The sequence below is a fragment of the Onychostoma macrolepis genome, chromosome 06 (genome assembly GCF_012432095.1).
Source record: "Onychostoma macrolepis isolate SWU-2019 chromosome 06, ASM1243209v1, whole genome shotgun sequence".
Taxonomy (NCBI): Eukaryota; Metazoa; Chordata; class Actinopteri; order Cypriniformes; family Cyprinidae; genus Onychostoma; species Onychostoma macrolepis.
The window spans coordinates 20,586,668-20,603,177 of record NC_081160.1 but is presented as its reverse complement, the minus strand read 5'-3'; the positions used below and the strand labels follow the sequence as shown (position 1 = coordinate 20,603,177).

At 34.5% G+C, this 16,510-nt stretch overlaps 1 protein-coding gene across 3 annotated transcripts; it reads left to right on the top strand.

The window, feature by feature from the left end:
* The first annotated feature begins 1,079 nt into the window (after positions 1 to 1,079).
* Positions 1,080 to 9,755, top strand: mier1a (mesoderm induction early response 1a, transcriptional regulator). 3 transcript variants are annotated; one of them, XM_058780209.1, is made up of 13 exons: positions 1,080 to 1,170; positions 1,617 to 1,644; positions 1,847 to 1,998; positions 2,117 to 2,251; positions 2,339 to 2,477; positions 3,977 to 4,032; positions 4,114 to 4,186; positions 4,296 to 4,447; positions 4,559 to 4,640; positions 5,963 to 6,057; positions 6,211 to 6,338; positions 6,469 to 6,584; positions 8,420 to 9,755. In XM_058780209.1, the coding sequence occupies exons 1-13, from the start codon at positions 1,162 to 1,164 to the stop codon at positions 8,689 to 8,691; spliced, it is 1,437 nt and encodes a 478-aa protein (XP_058636192.1). In that variant the 5' UTR covers positions 1,080 to 1,161; the 3' UTR covers positions 8,692 to 9,755. The 3 variants fall into 3 exon arrangements, with proteins under 3 accessions (XP_058636192.1, XP_058636193.1, XP_058636194.1); XM_058780210.1 differs by having other exon boundaries at positions 6,292 to 6,338; positions 8,420 to 9,754; XM_058780211.1 differs by lacking the exon at positions 1,080 to 1,170 and adding an exon at positions 1,190 to 1,214.
* Positions 9,756 to 16,510: the final 6,755 nt, after the last annotated feature.

Here is a 16,510-nt window from a genome sequence, read left to right as displayed (position 1 = left end):
TTCATTCATGTATGCCACTTTTTAGAACACTTTGTTTGTCCATTGCTTAGAGATTCAAATATTTCAGAAGTATGAAGAATGATGTTCAACTCGTATTTTTTAAAATGTATTTTTTCAAGGTTTTATTGATTTCAGTTAAAGAAGCATTTCTTTATCAAATTCATATCTGCAAATTCTCATTGATTGTATCAGTGAGAAACGGAAAGTGCATAACATTTAAAATACCTCAGCTCAAAGAATATGTATTTTATTTCATTTTCTGATGTTAACCAAAATAAAATCTCCTTTTTCATTTTTCACATTGCCCATCGCTTCTATGGCAATAAATTCTGTACTACTTTCCCTAGGCTTATTTATGTGTTATTTGTTACTTAAAGCCATCTCATCCAGGTTTTAGGTCAACAAAACAACATTGTAATGGGCTGCTTATGGGATGTCCAAGCAAGCACCCGTGTTGTGACTGCTCCATGTAAAATAAAAATAAAACTTCTTATTTGAGTTTACATGATTTTAAACCAATTTTCTTTTCTTTTTTTCTAATGTACAATCATTTCTATATGGGTAAAACCTTTTTAATGATGGAAAAATGTCTGACTGCATTGTTTAAAATATGAAACTGGCATAGTGAGTCTTAAGTGGAACACAGCTTTAACGGGTAGATTTTGAAAGTAGATTTACAATTGTTGTATTTTGGTAATATGTTTCAATAACAATCATAAAATGTCTTCCTTTAGTAAATTGACACTTCTGACATTTCCAATGCATTGTTTTTTTTTTTTTAACCTTATAGTAAAGAGAGAGAAGGCTAATTTTGAAATACTTTTAACGTTTTCCAAATGAAGAGTTCATTTGCAAACACAGAACTCCGTTTTTATAAAATTTTCAAAAGTCCTGTTTTTTTTCCATTGTGCTTTGCAATTAATCTCAGTCAAACTGCAGCTGGGTTATTTTGATTTAGTAAAAAATAATAAAAAAAAAAATACAGCTAACTAATACAATAAAAAACATGATTTTTGAAATTTGATTAAAACGGAGTTATCGGTTTTTGCAAATAAACTCTTCAAATATTCCAGTGACTTTTATTTTGTAGTATTCACCACAGTAGTGTAGTTCTACTTATTTTAACACATTATCGCTGGCTTCACAGAACCTACAACAACTATGGCGGAGGTAAGAGAAACATTACAAAATGCAGCAAATAACGCACTTCAGCGGTCAGTGCAACCTTTTAATAAATTTATCTTCATTTTTCATTTAAAATATTGCAACCATGATGTACTTCTTAACATTCAGCCCTGAATAATTAGCAAACAGGTTAGGGCGCCCAATTTGAATGTGTTAGCAGCTAGCAGCTAACTTGTTGCCTGAGCGCCAAACTCACATCCAGTTTATTCCTCACCAACAGTGCCCAATAAATTATAACCCGGTGCACTGTTATTTCGCGTCTCATTCATTCACATGAGCTTATACGTGGTTTAACAGCTTTGCCTCTGACTGTAGATGATAATTCATAATCAGATTTAAGTCATATATCATCTTTTCTCTTATTGTTTTTGTTCTTAAAGTTTGATTTATAATTTTATTTTTGGGATAAAAATGTCTTATTTTCTTTCCAGCCCTCATTAAGTGGTTCAGGCTCTGAAGGTAAATATTTCAGTTATTTTTATTTTCCTAGCAATAACAAAATTAAAGTAGGCTCCATCAAAGCCCACTTTTATATTAATGTGTTATATAATTTGTGTATATTTAATATAGTGTGTGGATATTGTTAGTGTGTATCTCTCTCTGTGCATTAGATAATAATATCAATAAATAATAATAATAAAAAAATATGTCTGTTAAATAGGAGCACATCCAGTGGTCCGGACTGAGGACAGAGACTTTGATCCTTCAGCAGACATGCTCGTACATGACTTTGATGATGAGCGGACATTGGAAGAAGAGGAAAAGCTGGAGGGAGAGACCAACTTCAGTGCCGAAATTGATGACCTCACTCGAGTATGGACCTTTTTTTAAAATAATTTAATACATACCTTTGTGGTGATGATATGATGAGGCTTATTAAACAACCTTCATAGGTCTTGATTCATCATTGTACTACTGTCTGGTTTGGTAGGAGGGTGAGATGCCCATTGAGGAACTTCTGAAATTGTATGGCTACAGCACTGGTGGGTCTCCAGAAGAAGAGGATGGAGATGTTCAAGAGGAGGATTCTTCAGAGAATAATTGCAGCAGCCATAGTAAACTCAAAGTAAAGATCTACATGAAAACAATGAATCTATATGTTGTTGTGTGCATAAACATAGTAAATCCATCCAATCATTGTTGTGGCTTTCAGGAGGACGAGAGGCAGGAGGATGATCAGGAGAATCAAGAGGATGAGGATGTGCAGTCGTCTGGTGAGGAGCCTCCGTCCTGCAGTGTTTCTCACAGCACAGCTCAACTCCTCTACCCTCGGCCATCCAATTACTTGGAAGGTATGATTATAAAAATACTACACTGCATGTTACACATTTATAAAAGCTTGTTTCCTCCATGTTTCTCTTCTTTTTATTTATTTTTATGGTGAAAGCAGAAAAAACAAAAAAACTATTTTAAATCTAACTTTAGAATTTAGAAAAAAGTCAGAATTGCGAGATTTAAACTAAAAAACGTTTATATCTCACAATTGTCAGAATTTTGGGAAAAAGTATGAATTGTGAAATAAACTCAGAATTGGGAGGAGGGAGGGAGGGGAGTGTAATGGATTGATTGAATAAATAAAAAAATGGTTTTATCCCATGCACAGCAAGCCTGCATTTATTTGATCCAAAATACACCAAAAGCAGTAATATTGTTAAATATTTGTACCATTTAAAATAACTTTCTATTTGAATATATTTTAAAATGTAATTTATTCCTGTGTTCAAAGCTGAATTTTCAGCATCATTACTCCAGTCTTCAGATCCTTCAGAAATCATTCTAATATTCTGAATTGCTGTTCAAGAAACATTTTTATTATCAATATTTAACAGTTGAGTACTTTTTTTTTTTTTTTTTTTTTTTTTCAGGATTCTTTGAATAGAAAGATCCAAAGATCAGCATTTATCTGAAATAAAAAGCTTTTGTAACATTATACACTATACCATTCAGAAGCTTGGAGTCAGTATATATATTTTTGTTTTTTGGGAAGGAAATTATTGAAATTAATACTTTTATTTAGCAAGGATGCTTTAAATTGATCAGAAGTGATGATAAAGACATTTATAATGTTACAAATATTTCTATTTCAGATAAATGCTGCTCTTCTGAACTTTCTATTCATCAAAGAAACCTGAAAATATTCTACTCTGCTGTTTTCAACATAATAATAATAAATGTTTTTTTGAGCATCAAATCAGACTATTAGAATTTCTGAAGGATCATGTGACTGGAGTAATGATGCAAAAATTCAGCTTTGAAATCACAGGAATAAATTATATTTTAAAATATACTCACAAAAAACGGTTATTTTAAATAGAATTTTTTTGTTTTGTTTTTTTTTGTTGAAATTTTAGTTTTGCTGTACTTTGGATCAAATAAATGCAGGTTTGGTGAACATAAGAGACTTCTTTAAAAAACATTACAAATCTTACTGTTCAAAAACTGGTAGTGTACTGTATACACACACTCACACTACCATTCAAAGGTTTATGAACAGTGAAAGTGACGGTAAAGACACTTTAAAAACTCTTTGAATTTTCATAAAACAACAAATCTTGAAAAAATGCATAACCGTTTCTGCGAAAATAGTAACATTCAAAATAATAAGAAATGTTTCTTTATATCTACCAAATCAGCATAACACACTGTATTATTTAAAATGTAACAAATGTGCACTTGCACAGATGTTTTTCATTTATTGTACCGTCTATTAGATGCCTGGTAGGACCAGCAGATGGTGATATAGATTCAGAGTCTAACTAAATGGGGCTCCATGTGACTTTTTGTTTTAAAGGGGATGAGGAAGAATCTGAAGATGATGATTATATTCCATCTGAAGATTGGAAGAAGGTAGATTTTAGATGATTTTCTCTCAAATGTTTTTTTTTTTTTAAGATTTCAGACATTAATTTTTTCTTCTGTCATTCATAGGAAATCATGGTTGGTTCAATGTATCAAGCAGAGACTCCTGTTGGCCTTTGCAAGTATAAAGATAATGAAAAAGGTGACAGAACTGAATGATATGATTATTTAGATGTGACGTCAATATATTTAATATATATTTTATACATACGCATTTTTGTTCATCATCTGTTTGTCTCCTATACATGTAGTTTATGAGAATGAAGATCAGCTTTTGTGGAATCCAGAGTTAATTCCAGAAGAAAAGGTTGTAGAGTTTTTAGCCGAGGCCTCTAAAGGCAGCGGAGAAGAGACTGGCGTCCATGCAATTCCCGAAGGATCTCATATTAAAGACAATGAACAGGCAGGTCACCATCCAATGGCATATTTACTTAAATCATGTTGATGATTCCCTTTTGACATCATGTTGTAATGTAATAGTAATGTAAATCTAGTTCCTTTGCTTACATTTCAGGCTCTTTATGAATTGTTTAAATGCAATTTTAATTCAGAAGAAGCTTTAAGAAGACTGAAATTTAATGTGAAGCCTGCCAAAGGTGAGTGTTTGTGTGTAAAAAATGATGTTAGTTTAATATTACAGGGTTTCTGCAGGTCTTACAAAGTCTAAATTCGGCCATCAACAAATTGAAAATGACTTAAATAAGAGCAGAAAGTCTTGGTATTAAATGCCAATGCCATTGCATGCATTGTGAAAAATTAATATCTACCTCAGTATTTTTGTAAATCAAGATATATTTACTTGAGATGCACAAGTCTTGAAAAATTATGCTTAAGACAAGAACAAATCTGTCGGTTTGGTATGAAAACTTATTTTTTCTTTGAATTAAGTTCTGAGCCTATTGGCAAATATTTGTTCTTATTTTAATAATGAACTGTCATTTTGCTTCTCGAGTAAATGTGTATTGATTTAAGAATCTTCACACATTTGCTCTGGAAAACAAGACAAAAATGAAGAACATGCAGTGTAATCGGAATGTACAGTAAAAGTTATTTCCATATTCTAGTGGCTGGGAGCAGAGGTATTCAAGCCTTAAGCTTTTTTGTAAAATGAATTAAAAAGTAATGGAGATTAGTTGAAAGTTGCTAATACAACTCATTGTGTGTTCTCTAGAAAATATTGATGTATTGTGTTCCCTTCAATTTATGCCTTAATCTTTTTTAGTCACTTAAGTTTGGGGACCAATTCTCACTATTAACTTAAGATACTAATTTGCTGCTTACTGATAGTTAGTTAGTTAGGTAGTTAAGTTTAGATGTGGGGTAGGATTAAGGAATCTAAAATATGGTCATGGAGAATAAGGCATTATTATGTGCTTTTTTTCTGAGTACTAATAAACAGCCATTATGCTAGTGTTAGATCCTTTCTGTATTAATCCCCTGGTTTATGTAAATGTACCTTAGATTGCAAAATGAGATGTTGATGTGGAAATAAAACAAACAATATATTGAAGTCAATTTTGATAATGTACTGTATATTCATTGCAATACCCATGTGCCACAATAATGTTCCTGAATTCTTTTTACTTTGGGGGGCTTTTTGCAACTAATACTGGTATGATTAATTTGACTAATTAACCAACATATAAAATTAGATTAAAAATAATTTAATCTATTTACAGCTTTAGTAAAACATAGTGTGGCTTCTGCGTAGTTTATAATAAGTTTATTATAGCAGCATGTGCTTCTCAGAACTCTTGACTTCTATGAAGTAATCTTTTTTTACTATGTTATTTTGGGAAGTATGAAAAGCTCCAAGCTCAAGCGCAAACATCCAAGCCTGTGATAAAGCAGCTCTCAGCACGTCAGTCAACATTCTCTCAATGTGTCACCTAAACTAAAATCTCTCTCTCTCCCTCAGAGGAAATGTCAGTTTGGACGGAAGAGGAGTGTCGAGGTTTTGAGCAAGGACTCAACACTTACGGAAAAGATTTCAGCTCAATACAAGCAAATAAGGTTAGTGCTTAGTCACATTCCTCATTCTAAAACCTACTGCTTTTATACAATTTTTACTGTTCAAATACTGAATAATTTAGAGTAATCAGTTGGTGAACTTGGCTGTTTTTTTGTTTTCACAAAGGTAATTTTGACTTAATTAAACTTTTCCAGGTGAGAACTAGATCTGTAGGGGAATGTGTGGCCTTTTATTACATGTGGAAGAAATCTGAGCGTTATGATTTCTTTGCACAGCAAACCAAGCTTGGAAAAAGAAAATACAGTCTTCGTCCTGGAGTTTTGTAAGTCAGTCGTCAATACTGTGTGGCACATTAAAGGTCACAATTCTAAGTCCTCTAATTAAACTCTGTGTATATAGAATCAGATGCAGTGTAAGGTCATATCCTGCCTGGTGTTTGTTTGGCATTACAGAGATTATATGGAGTGTATTTTGGAGAGCTCTGAGTCCAGTGGATCTTCATCTTCACTTCCCACATCTTCAAACAACAGCAAATCTGAGCCAGAGAGTGACACAAATGCCCAGAACGGTCAGGCTCATCAGACTCACACTCTTTATTTTTATTTATTTATTTATTTTTACTAAAAAATTACGATGGCGTTTTAGTGCCACTTTAAAAACAAACAAAAAAAACGATGATTACGAGAATAAAGCTGAAATATTTTGAGAATCAATTCTTAGCAATTATGAGGTTAAAGTTATAATATTTTTAGAGTACAGTATCTCACATTTTTGTAAATATTTTATTATACTTCAACACTGAAGAAATGACACTTTGCTACAATGTAAAGTAGTGTACAGCTTGTATAAGTGTAAATTTGCTGTCTCCTCAAAATAACTCAACACACAGCCATTAATGTCTAAACCGCTGGCCACAAAAGTGAGTACACCCCTAAGTGAAAATGTCCAAATTGGGCCCAAAGTGTCAATATTTTGTGTGGCCACCATTATGTTCCAGCACTGCCTTAACCCTCTTGGGCATGGAGTTCACCAGAGCTTCACAGGTTGCCACTGAAGTCCTCTTTCACTCCTCCATGACGACATCACAGAGCTGGTGGATGTTCGAGACCTTGCGCTACTCCACCTTCCGTTTGAGGATGCCCCACAGATGCTCAATAGGGTTTAGGTCTGGAGACATGCTTGGCCAGTCCATCACCTTTACCCTCAGCTTCTTTAGCAAGGCAGTGGTCATCTTGGAAGTGTGTTTGGGGTTGTTATCATGTTGGATCCGAAGGGAGGGGATCATGCTCTGCTTCAGTATGTCACAGTACATGTTGGCATTCATGGTTCCCTCAATGAACTGAAGCTCCCCAGTGCCAGCAGCACTCATGCAGCCCCAGATCATGACACTCCCACCACCATGCTTGACTGTTGGCAAGACACACTTGTCTTTGTACTCCTCACCTGGTTGCTGCCACACACGCTTGACACCATCTGAACCAAATAAGTTTATCTTGGTCTCATCAGACCACAGGACATGGTTCCAGTAATCCATGTCCTTAGTCTGCTTGTCTTCGGCAAACTGTTTGCGGGCGTTCTTGTGCATCATCTTTAAAAGAGGCTTCCTTCTGGGACAACAGCCATGCAGACCAATTTGATGCAGTGTGCAGCGTATGGTCTGAGCACTGACAGGCTGATCCCCCACCCCTTCAACCTCTGCAGCAATGCTGGCAGCACTCATATGTCTATTTCCCAAACAACCTCTGGATATGACGCTGAGCACATGCACTCAACTTCTTTGGTCTACCATGGCGAGGCCTGTTCTGAGTGGAACCTGTCCTGGTTTAGACATTAATGGCTGTGTGTTGTTATTTTGAAGAGACAGCAAATTTACACTGTTATACAAGCTGTACACTTCTGTCATTTCTTCAATGTTGAAGTATAATAAATTATTTACAAAAATGTGAGGGGTGTACTCACTTCTGTGAGATACTGTATATTCTAGCCTATAGCGCATGCAAATGGCCCGAATTGGGAGCACCGGGAGAAAGTCTCGTCTCAGAAAAGTCTCCACTTTCAAATTCTGTCAGTTTTATAGTGAAATACAATGTCTTACAAAAATGTTTTTCACACTTTTTAATAACTAATTTACCTTCTTGAAAAATAAAGGTTAAAAACAAAATAAAAAGACAGTTCATTTCATTTACAGTATAATATATACAACCTGTGTTCATAATTATAAAACATTACAACTATACATACTGTGAAGAATTTTGTAACAATTCGTCTGATAATGTGAAGATTTTTTTTTTTTCTTAAGTGACGCTTTGTGGAGTTAATCTAAAAAAAAAAGATTAATTATATTCAATGTATTACATGTCTTTAAGAATATTAAATTTTAAATGTATTCTTCTGATTTCACAGGTGTAGGAAGCCATTCCTCCATGCCCCTTCTCTGTGTCACAGATGAGACATCTCAGACAAACGGCTCTGCCACGTGTCCAGATATTTCCTCAGCAAACACACCACCCTGCTCTAACCCTGACGCCAGCAGCCCGAGCACACAAGTCATGGAGATCACAGTCAAACAGGAGGAGGAAGAAGAACACTGTGAAAGACCTCTCAAAAGCCTTCGGACTGACACAGAGCCCAGCAGTGAGGGGTCTGTCCCCCACAACAAAACAGAAACCGTCTGACCCACCAGCAGAAACTCAGAACTCCTGACCTCAGATAGGGGTTGATACAGGCCCTGTTTTTAGCATGAAGGTAGCTGAGCTGTGTGCGAGAATTTCAGGGATGCAAATGAAGCACATTTCTGTCCTCTCACATTACTACCGCTGAGCTCAGTTCATATCTCAAACACTCATGATAGACTGTCATATCGGACAGTCAACTCTGTAGCACTATTTATTAATATAGGTTAAGATGATCAATGTAATTGTGTTTGCGCTAGGTTGTTTGAAAGAAACATCTGACAGACTGTATTTTATTGTGAAACTTCTGTCGTTTGGTGTGCATAACATTGCTCTAGCTGTAAATGCACACTGTGGAAAAGCCCTCCTGATTTTATATGAAGTGTAAAACTGTAAATATTCGAAATCTGAAATTATTAAAAAATCACTTTTGTATTTGGAACATTTTCAATATTTCAGGCAGTTGTAAAAATGTATTTCTAAAGTTGCAACATTCCATCCTTTTCATTTCTGAATTTCCTATTTGACCAAAGTGAATGGTTGTTATTGGTCTTTTAAGACAAAGCATTTTTAGAAGATATTTCCTCTTTATATGAAATATTGTCTTATTTTTGTATTTGATAGCTATTTATTTTTTTTAATCAGATATTGGTGACGCATGAGGCCAGTATACAGAGTATATTTGTATAGGCTGGAACGAGTAGTCTTGAATTAAAAAGGCAGAGCAGAAATGAATGGTGCTATTTATTCATTTTCTCACTGTGAGAATGCCAACCCATCCTTAAGATCAATTTTTTTTTTTTTTTTTACGTTTTCTAGGACCTCTGTTATTCCTATCAGAAATGGTAGAGGAAATGGAATCTACAGTTTCTGTAAATTGGTTGTCATTCATGTCTGCATAGCTCAGGAAAATAAGTACAGAAACATTATAGGGTGTGTCAAATAGTTGTCAGTTTCAATTAGTGAACTACTCATTCATTAAACTCAGACTATTTACCCAAATCCATATTGTCTCTTGTGATTACTGAAGTGAATCAGATTTTGTCACCTCATTGCCACATTTTAGTGGAGTGGATTGTATGCTGAATAAAGATATTAAGCAGTTCTTAATTCAGAGATTCTTTTCTTGTTTATTGTTTTTCTATCCTCATGTCTTTCATAAGATCTGACTAGGTTTACACCAATGAAATTGACCACCTTTTAAACGTTAATAAATGGGTGATGTGGTCCATGGGCTTTTGTTAGTTAGTTTGTCTATTCATATGCCTGTACAGCAGGTGTCAGTGTTGCTCTTAATATAGCTGGAAACAAAATACAAACATATTCATTGCTTTTGTTTAATTCGAAGCACATTATTTAACAAGGTAACATGGGGTTAAACAACCTAAGGGCTAAATGGTCATCTATGGGACCACATAAAATTCAATCTTATTACCAGCCCAAGACAGTGAACATGGAGAAGGAAAAAAAAAATTTTTTTTTCAAAATCTCTGTATATCAAAAGCGGAACAGAGGCAGAACATAGGTGCGCATAAGTGTATGACCCGAGCGCTGCTGAAATGTCCCTGGCATACTAAACGCAGTTTAACGTTTGGCTTCACACAAGCATTGCAGCTTTGTTCTCCAGACGTGTCTGGTTGCTGTTCTCTGGGGAACACTTGTTGTTGGAGATCCCTCAGCTTCTGGCTCCATTCACAGTGGATGAGTGTCACAATAAAACAGAGAATAACACAGGAGCAGGAGAGCCAACACACGACACAGATGTGAAGCGAAGACATATGACAAAGGAGCATTTAGAGACAATATGAGGCGATGAGAGAGGAAAAATACACTACATATTGGAGCGGTATGGCTAATATACTGACTTTTATATATTTATTACAATTACATAAATGAGATGTGATTATAATGCAAAATCACATATAAAGGGATTAATAAAGTCTATCAAATCAAATCAAAATCAAAGTCCGGGGAGTTAATTTTTTTATTATTAGTTTATTTGGATGGGACAATGCATATTGATGAACGTACAATATAAATTGACGTATAGGCTGGATTTAGCACAGTGCTAATTTCCATCCGCAGTCCCAGACATGGAAAACAGACAAAAATTGTAAAAAAATTAAAAGACAAAAAGCAAACATAATACAATATATGTATAGAGATTTAAAAAAAGCAAGAAAAAAAAAAAGCATATGCTTCGATGAAATTTCGAGGGGGGACGGTGTTTCATTTCAGTGTATATATATATTTTTTTTTTATCCAATCCAGAATGAGAATGTGACGTTACGCCGCGTAGAATTCTGGGAAACTGCTTTGTTTATCCGCCATATTTGCAGGATAGTGCTGCCTTTCCGCTATTGAGTCTAGGGCAGTATTTGATTTTTTTGTCGTGATTGTGAAAAATGTCACCATTGTATGTCATTCATGCTGCATCGAGAATTGCAATAGTAACTCAGATAATCGTTCTGAGGGAAAACTGGATAAAACAGTATGTTTTTCGCCTTTTTTCTATGTGTAAACACATCAAAGGAAGCAGGTCGCAGAGAAGACGCCGAATAGTAAATCTGTTAATGTCACGGATTAAACCCACTGCCGTTCACTCAATAAAAGAATCACATTTCTGTGTGTTTTTGAAAGATTTGATTTTGTTGGTTTAATAATTAACGCTGTATGACTTGCTTGTGAATTAGCAGAACTTGAACAGGGGACTTTCTAAACTGCTTAAAGTGGCTAATGTACCAAGACAGTGATGAAGACAAAATTGTAAAGCACTATATGCAGATAAGCATATAAGCTCAAAATGTGAACGCAACGCGTTTACGTTAAGCATTTTCCTCTCATAAGAACAAATGCACCGAGACAGTGATAGTAAAAGAAAACATTCTGTACACACCTTACTAATAATTCATTATATGTGCAGAAAAACAGATAAGCCCCAAAATATAAACATTAAATATCACTGTCTTAATCCATAAGCGCTTTCTACATTATGGTTTTCTGAGGGAAACGCTTAATGTTTAAACATCTCGCGTTAATATTCTGGCTCACCTGCATGTCTTTTTGCATCACTGTCTTAGTACATTAAACCAGCATTTAAAAATGCTACAAAACTGTTCACAAGCTCCTAGGGATTTGATTTTGCTTGTCATTTGTTGAAATAAATATAAAAAGTACAGTGAGTTTGTGACTGTTCGCTGAATGTGATCCACAATCTCTGATTCTCCTCCGTGGCGTGGAAAAATGAATATTTATAATGACAACAATTATACTTTATCATTAAAAAAAATGTTTCCAACAAAGAAATGGGTCGACTTCTGTCAGCTTGTTGAACAAACACTTTATTTGGATAATGTAACATGACGGCTGAAGCAGCAGCGAGCATCCAGCGGGTGACACTGTTTTCACGGTAATGAGATCAACATTGTATATTAAATTCTACAAAACATAAGAGAAAAAAAATCGAATTATCATGCAATGCGACAAATTAGCTTCTCTTTCCTGCAAACGATACAATGAAGAATGAATATTGTTTAACTTAAAGGCAAAAACAAAAGATAAGCAGTTAGCCGAGCTATTGCTCGCTACGCCTCACAGAACAGAGAGCAGTGATGGGAATAATGACGTTACTAACGGCGTTATTTTTTTCAGTAACGAGTAATCAAACTAATTACTGTTTCCCCCGTTACAACGCCGTTACCGTTACAGACAATAAAATGCGGCGTTACAAAAATTTATTATAATATTACTATAATTGTATTTTTCAGTTCATCTGAATGGATGCGCAATGTACCTGTATTTGACATACCGTAAACTCTAGTGTGAAGGCGCACACCTCGCTGTCGCTTTGTCTCACACACACAAAGAAACAGACAGAGCGAGAGAGTCTTACATAACATGCAGATTTGACGCGCTACATGTAAACGATATTCTTTGTTGCATTTTCCTGTTAAAATTTCCTTTGGAATTCTTCAGCTTTTAAGAACTGCCGGGTTCTCCTGTAGTGGGCGGAAACGACAATCTCATTGGCTGGCGCTCACCTACTCTCGTCCCTGTTTTGATTTCAGCAAATCAATTTGAGCGAACGCAGACAACGTGATTAATATTCATGAACCCAGCAGCTCATTAATCTTTAGTGCGCTTTATATTGTTATTAGTAGTAGAATTCGTAGTAGTTTTGTTATCTTATCATTAGCCTATTCTTTTTAGTTTCCCCCCCTTTTTTATAGAACCACTAAATGACAAACAATACCTTAAGCACCACCACCAGCCCTAAGTTCAGTCAACATGACAAATATGCATTCATATTTGGTTGTTCTAATTACTGAAGTTCTATCATATAATGCTAAATTATCATAATGTCATATTACAATGCTTGACTGACTGATGCTAAATGTCAGATACTTAAAAAAACTGTGCCATTTTACAAACATAAGCTATATATATATATATATACACACACACACACACACACACACACACACACACACACTGTATACGATATAAAATAGTATATCAGATAATTAATATTAGTCTGGAGAGTAAACTAGCCAATGGTAAAAATTTACTAGCCAATGGCAATTCTATTGCCAAGGTGCCCATAGAGGGTTGATATTATTTACGATGATATATTGAATTTGAAGGGTGTCTCTCACATTAACACAGTCCCACAGTAACACAGTAACATTAAAATAGTGTAGATTAGTGTACAATGTATTATAATAATAATTTATTCTATTTAGTGTCCATTTCCTTCATTTAACATATTTAATATTGGGGGCATCCAAGTTATTTCACACATTTGAACATTTTTTTTAAAGTAACGTAATAGTTACTTTCCCTGGTAATTAATTACTTTTATAATGATGTAACTCAGTTACTTACTCAGTTACTATTTGTGAGAAGTAACTAGTAACTATAACTAATTACTTTTTTAAAGTAACGTGCCCAACACAGAGAGTGAAACCAGAGCGCGTCAGGTAAATTATCTGGGATGACGAACTTTGATTTTTTGCCAAAAATCTGAACAGAAACCGTTACTTTAATAAATGCGATAACAGAAACATTGATACGGATTAAGCTGTGTCAACATACCTGAAATCCCTGCTGAAAAAAACAATAGAACTCTGCCCAAAACACAATAGAAAATGTAATGGTTTTAATGGTTATAATGGGAATTGTATTGGTTTTAATGGAAATTCTATTGAAGATTCTATTGGTGGGATGTTAAATCCTATTGGAAAAATGCCCAAAACATACTACAAAAAGGAATTTTGTAATGGTTTTAGTGGAAAAAGCTAATGGTTTATAATGGTATTTTAATGGAAACCACTGGAATTTCTGAGATGGTTTCTATTGGGCTTCTATTGTTTTTTTTTTAGTAGGGATGATAAAGGTTTTAATATAAAGTCTGTGAAAAATAATGACGTATAGCCAGAAGAGCTCGCATTACCATTAATGTGACACATATAGAACTAAAACAGTATCATTCATAGCCTAATGCAAAATATACACAAGATACATAAAGTATACACACAAATGGTGACACCATGCCGTCAGAACTGTAAATGGACCCAGGGCTCTACATTAACGCTTGTCCGGAACAAGTGGATTTTTTGAAGGGGCAGATGAAATAGCCCGTGCTGTCAAGTAGCCTGATTAAAACATCAATAACGAAGTATAAGTAGGTAAGCACCGAAATTTAGGGTAGAATGATTCGGATTTTATTAAATTCAATAAACAGTGACTGATAATAGATTGATAGTAACAAGGTCAATTTGAGGCTCGCACAAGCTCTGTCTGTCTGTGTTTCTGTGTGTGTGTGTGTGTGTGTGTGTGTGTGCGTGCGCTTTTGTGAAAAGTCAGGACATAGATTTGTATAATGACAAAGGTATGACCAGTGTTGGGCAGTAACTAGTTACTAGTAATTTAGTTACTGTAATAATATTACTTTTTGCAGTAACTAGTGGTGTAACTAATTACTAATACGATTTCAGTAATAATATTACAGTTACTTTCCATAAAACAGCTTAGTTACTTAGTTACTTTTGATGCCTCAACCCCCGCTGATTTAAAATCTAACAATCAAATAATTCCTAGATTTATTTTCATAATTTTCACGACTCGCACATGCATGTGATATCCCCAGTGCAGCAGGCAAACTTGGAATATGGAAAAGCTTACATTCAGCAGATAGAAATATTGCATTATATTGATTTTGTCAGGAAAAAAGATCTGTTGTGTAAGTTGTGGCTTTACTTTACTCTGGCATTACACCCCTCTGATCAGCATGTGGTACATTATATTTATATAATTAAAAATATTTTTGGAAAATTTTTACAAACTCATGTGATTTGATAAAATACATAAAATTTAATCACATATGGGTAACGGTAAAATTACTTCAAGCTATACATGACAATTAATGAGATGAATACAACACTTCTACTTGAATGCCACTATCAGTCACTATTGAGTGTTTGTAATAACTTCTGACTGCGATCCAATGTGGATTTTGGGCAAATGATGAGGCAGAAATATGTTAGTAACATTGTAGAAGAATTTTATGTGGAAGATACACAGTTACAACTTCTGTGAAGAAAATGTAATGTAACTAGTAGTGTAACTAATTACTGTTGCCAGAAAGTAATAAGTAAATGAACAATATTACTTTTGAAAGGAGTAACTAGTAATGAGTAATATATTACATTCTTTGAGTTACTAGCCCAACACTGGGTATGACACAGGTAATACAAGGTGAAGGTGACTTTTCAGGACATTGACCCATGTCCCCACTTTTCAAAACGCTTATAAATCACACAGAGTGAGTTTTTTTTGGGGAAAGTTGAAATGTCTCCTGTAAGGGGTAGGTTTAGGTGTAGGGCAATAGCACATACAGTAAGTACAGTATAAAAACCATTACGCCTATGGGATGTCCCCAATTTTCACAAAAACGAACATGTGTGTGTGTGTGTGTGAGAGAGTGTGAGAGAGAGAGAGAGAGAGAGAGAGACACTTTTATTACAAATGAGCACATCACACACAAAGAAACACATATGAACAAACATTTCACAGACTGATGCATTTTAATGGTCATCATGAACATCGTAAATCCTACAATGTTTTTTATAATTTCATTACAAAGGTAAAACATTTATAACACTTTAATTTGAATTACCTTTGCATCAAATCAGAGAAAAAAACAGCGGCTGTAGTAGTGAGGTAATTTCTCTAATCTCTCCACTGACTGCTGTTATTAGTCTGTCTCTATTGTTATTATTATTATTATTACACTTTTTGAAAGTCATGAAAACGCTATCATGTAGTTTTGCTTTTTGGGCCAATTGGAATGCAAAAATATACATTTGTTCAAAGTCCCTAAAGTCTTTGATTTGATGTAGTCTCCCATTCACCACTGTATAAGTTTACCCAACCATGACAACTTCTGCTGCAGAGAAATACATTTTATATTGCGACCATTATTTTATAATGTATCATGAAAATTGTGACGTAACACTTCACAGTCACAATGGCACTGTATCACTGCTGTATCGGTTTCATTTCAGATTTTTCCTCTAATTCAAAATAATCATTAACTTGTTGACCAAGTTTTAAAATATCTGATATCCATGTTGTTAAATATTTGTAAATATATGTATTTTGTTCTGCAAATGCAAAAGCATATGCAAAAAAATAAAAAAACAAAGTAGTAAAAATTCAAATACAACCTGTCACAAACTGACACTGTCTGCCACCCTTATTTTTGTTGATAGTAAGAAAACAACAGAGAAAGATAGTGAAGGAGAGAAGTTTGAAGAAGAAA

What these genes read in the sequence shown, in the direction of transcription:
- mier1a (XM_058780209.1), top strand. An exon ending in ATATTAAAGACAATGAACAG is followed by an intron (nt 4,448 to 4,558) that starts GCAGGTCACCAT and finishes CTTACATTTCAG; the next exon opens with GCTCTTTATGAATTGTTTAA. An exon ending in AGTCTTCGTCCTGGAGTTTT is followed by an intron (nt 6,339 to 6,468) that starts GTAAGTCAGTCG and finishes TTGGCATTACAG; the next exon opens with AGATTATATGGAGTGTATTT.